Source organism: Belonocnema kinseyi, chromosome 1 (assembly GCF_010883055.1).
Source record: "Belonocnema kinseyi isolate 2016_QV_RU_SX_M_011 chromosome 1, B_treatae_v1, whole genome shotgun sequence".
NCBI lineage: Eukaryota > Metazoa > Arthropoda > Insecta > Hymenoptera > Cynipidae > Belonocnema > Belonocnema kinseyi.
In genome coordinates, this window is record NC_046657.1 from 69,584,534 (window position 1) to 69,586,618 (window position 2,085).

The 2,085-nt window shown below is 35.0% G+C and overlaps 1 protein-coding gene across 1 annotated transcript; it reads left to right on the forward strand.

Moving 5' to 3' along the window:
- Window positions 1-587: 587 nt before the first annotated feature.
- Window positions 588-1,520, forward strand: LOC117178086 (chloride intracellular channel protein 6-like). The gene has a single exon (XM_033369328.1). The coding sequence runs from the start codon at window positions 588-590 to the stop codon at window positions 1,518-1,520; it is 933 nt and encodes a 310-aa protein (XP_033225219.1).
- The last annotated feature ends 565 nt before the right edge of the window (window positions 1,521-2,085 follow it).

The following is a 2,085-nucleotide window of genomic DNA, read 5'->3' on the forward strand; positions in this document are numbered from 1 at the left end:
ATTTTCGAGAGTCCAAATTTATACTTGAAAAGTTATGAATTTGAATCAATTTAAATTAATTTTCAATATGATACTCACATTATTTTACCCACATATGCATTGAAATTTAAGTATAAGTAGATAGATTAAAAAAATTTTTAAATGATTTAAACTTATGGACTTGAGACAAATTCAAGAAATGATTAATTCTGTATTTATTATTATTCAATTATTTAATTAGTTTATCGTGAGAAAATATTTATAAAAATTTTGCAACATTAATTCAATTCCCAGAAAGTGAAAACAATTTTTTAGAATAAATTCTTCAAAAAGTAAACCTGAAAAACTTACATACTTGGAAAAAATCTGAAAATGTCATTGCATTTTTTAAACTAGTTTTGAGTAGACACACTGTCATTTTTAAACTTAAGATAACTTTAATACATCCTTAACACCATACCTTCAAAATAGAACCTTTGCTCGCAGAACGTCACATGAATCGTTTTTCTTAATTTATCATTATTGTCTCTATTCTAGTAAAATAATTTATATTTTTTTGGGGAATTGATTCGGAAAATTTCCCGATTTGTGTAATTATATATCAGTTTATGTACTCACGTTTCTTATCGCATTTTCCGGAACAACACGACTTCTTAGATTGGCATTTTTCTCCTTTTGGTCGCCTTGGTCCATCTGTTTGGACACATGATTCAGGTGGTGGTAAGTTTGTTGATCCTGTGGTTCGTTTCGATACTGGTGATCCTGATGTTACTAGTGATCCTGTTGCTGCTGGTGGAACTGGTGATGCTGTTGATACTGGTGGTTCTGTTGATCCTGTTTCTACTGTTGATGATGGGGATTCTGTTGAAACTATTGGTTTTGTTGATGCTGGCGATACCGTTGATCCTGTTGATGCTGGTGATACTGGTGATCCTGTTGATACTGGTGGTACTGTTGCTCCTGTTTCTACTGTTGATGCTGGGGATTCTGTTGAAACTAGTGGTTTTGTTGATACTGGCGATATCGTTGATCCTGTTGATGCTGGTGATACTGGTGATCCTGTTGATACTGGTGGTACTGTTGATCCTGTTTCTACTGTTGACGCTGGGGATTCTTTTGAAACTAGTGGTTTTGTTGATACTGGCGATATCGTTGATGCTGGTGATACTGGTGATCCTGTTGATACTGGTGGTACTGTTGGTCCTGTTTCTACTGTTGATCCAGTTGCTTCTGTTGATCCTTTTGATACTGGTGGCAATGTTGATTCTGTCTCTACTGCTGATCCTGTTGAAACTCGTGGTACTGTTGATCCTGAAGCTACTGGTGATCCTGTTGATACTGGTCGCACTGTTGATCCTGTTGTTACTGTTGATCCTATTGATACTGGTGGTACTGTTGATTCTGTAGCTACTGGTGATCCTGCTGATTCTGGTTGTACTGTTGATCCTGTTTCTACTGGTGATACTGTTGATCCTGTTTCTACTGGTAATACTGGTGATTCGGCTGGTAATGGTGACGCGCCAGCAGCTCGAAGGAGATAAGCCACCGTAAGAAGAGCCACAAAGACCATAATTAAGGGTTTCATTTTACTCGAAAAATGACTTACATCTCCAGCTTCAGTCGTAGTATATATACCACTCCAATCCGGATGTCTAACCCAACCAGGAAATATTTTATCACAGAAAAACAAAATTCACTAGACCTATCTTTCTTAAACACGGAGACGAAATTGTGCCATGTCCTCCTTATAGAAGTGGACAGGTAATCATCTTAGCACACATACTTAAAATGAAACTGAAAAAAAAGAAAAACAAGTTAGATTAAAACAAATATTTTAAAAGAGACTCATGGCACCCGGAATTAGAATTCTTCATTCATGCTTTTTTAGCAAATAGTTCATTTTTTAATAAGACATTATGCTAGTAAAAATATATTACTTTATTGCAGGTATCAAATTTACTACATACAACAAACTTTTAACCAAATTTTTTAATCCTCAGCCAAATAGAAGTATTTTCAAACGAAAAATACGAAATTCTAACTTTAACTTTAACTTTCAAGGAATTCATGGTATTGAAGGCATTCACGGAATTTAAGGAATTCGAG

Excerpts from the sequence above, each read along its gene's own strand:
- LOC117178086 (XM_033369328.1), top strand. The coding sequence starts at position 588 with ATGTACTCACGTTTCTTATCGCATTTTCCGGAACAACACGACTTCTTA.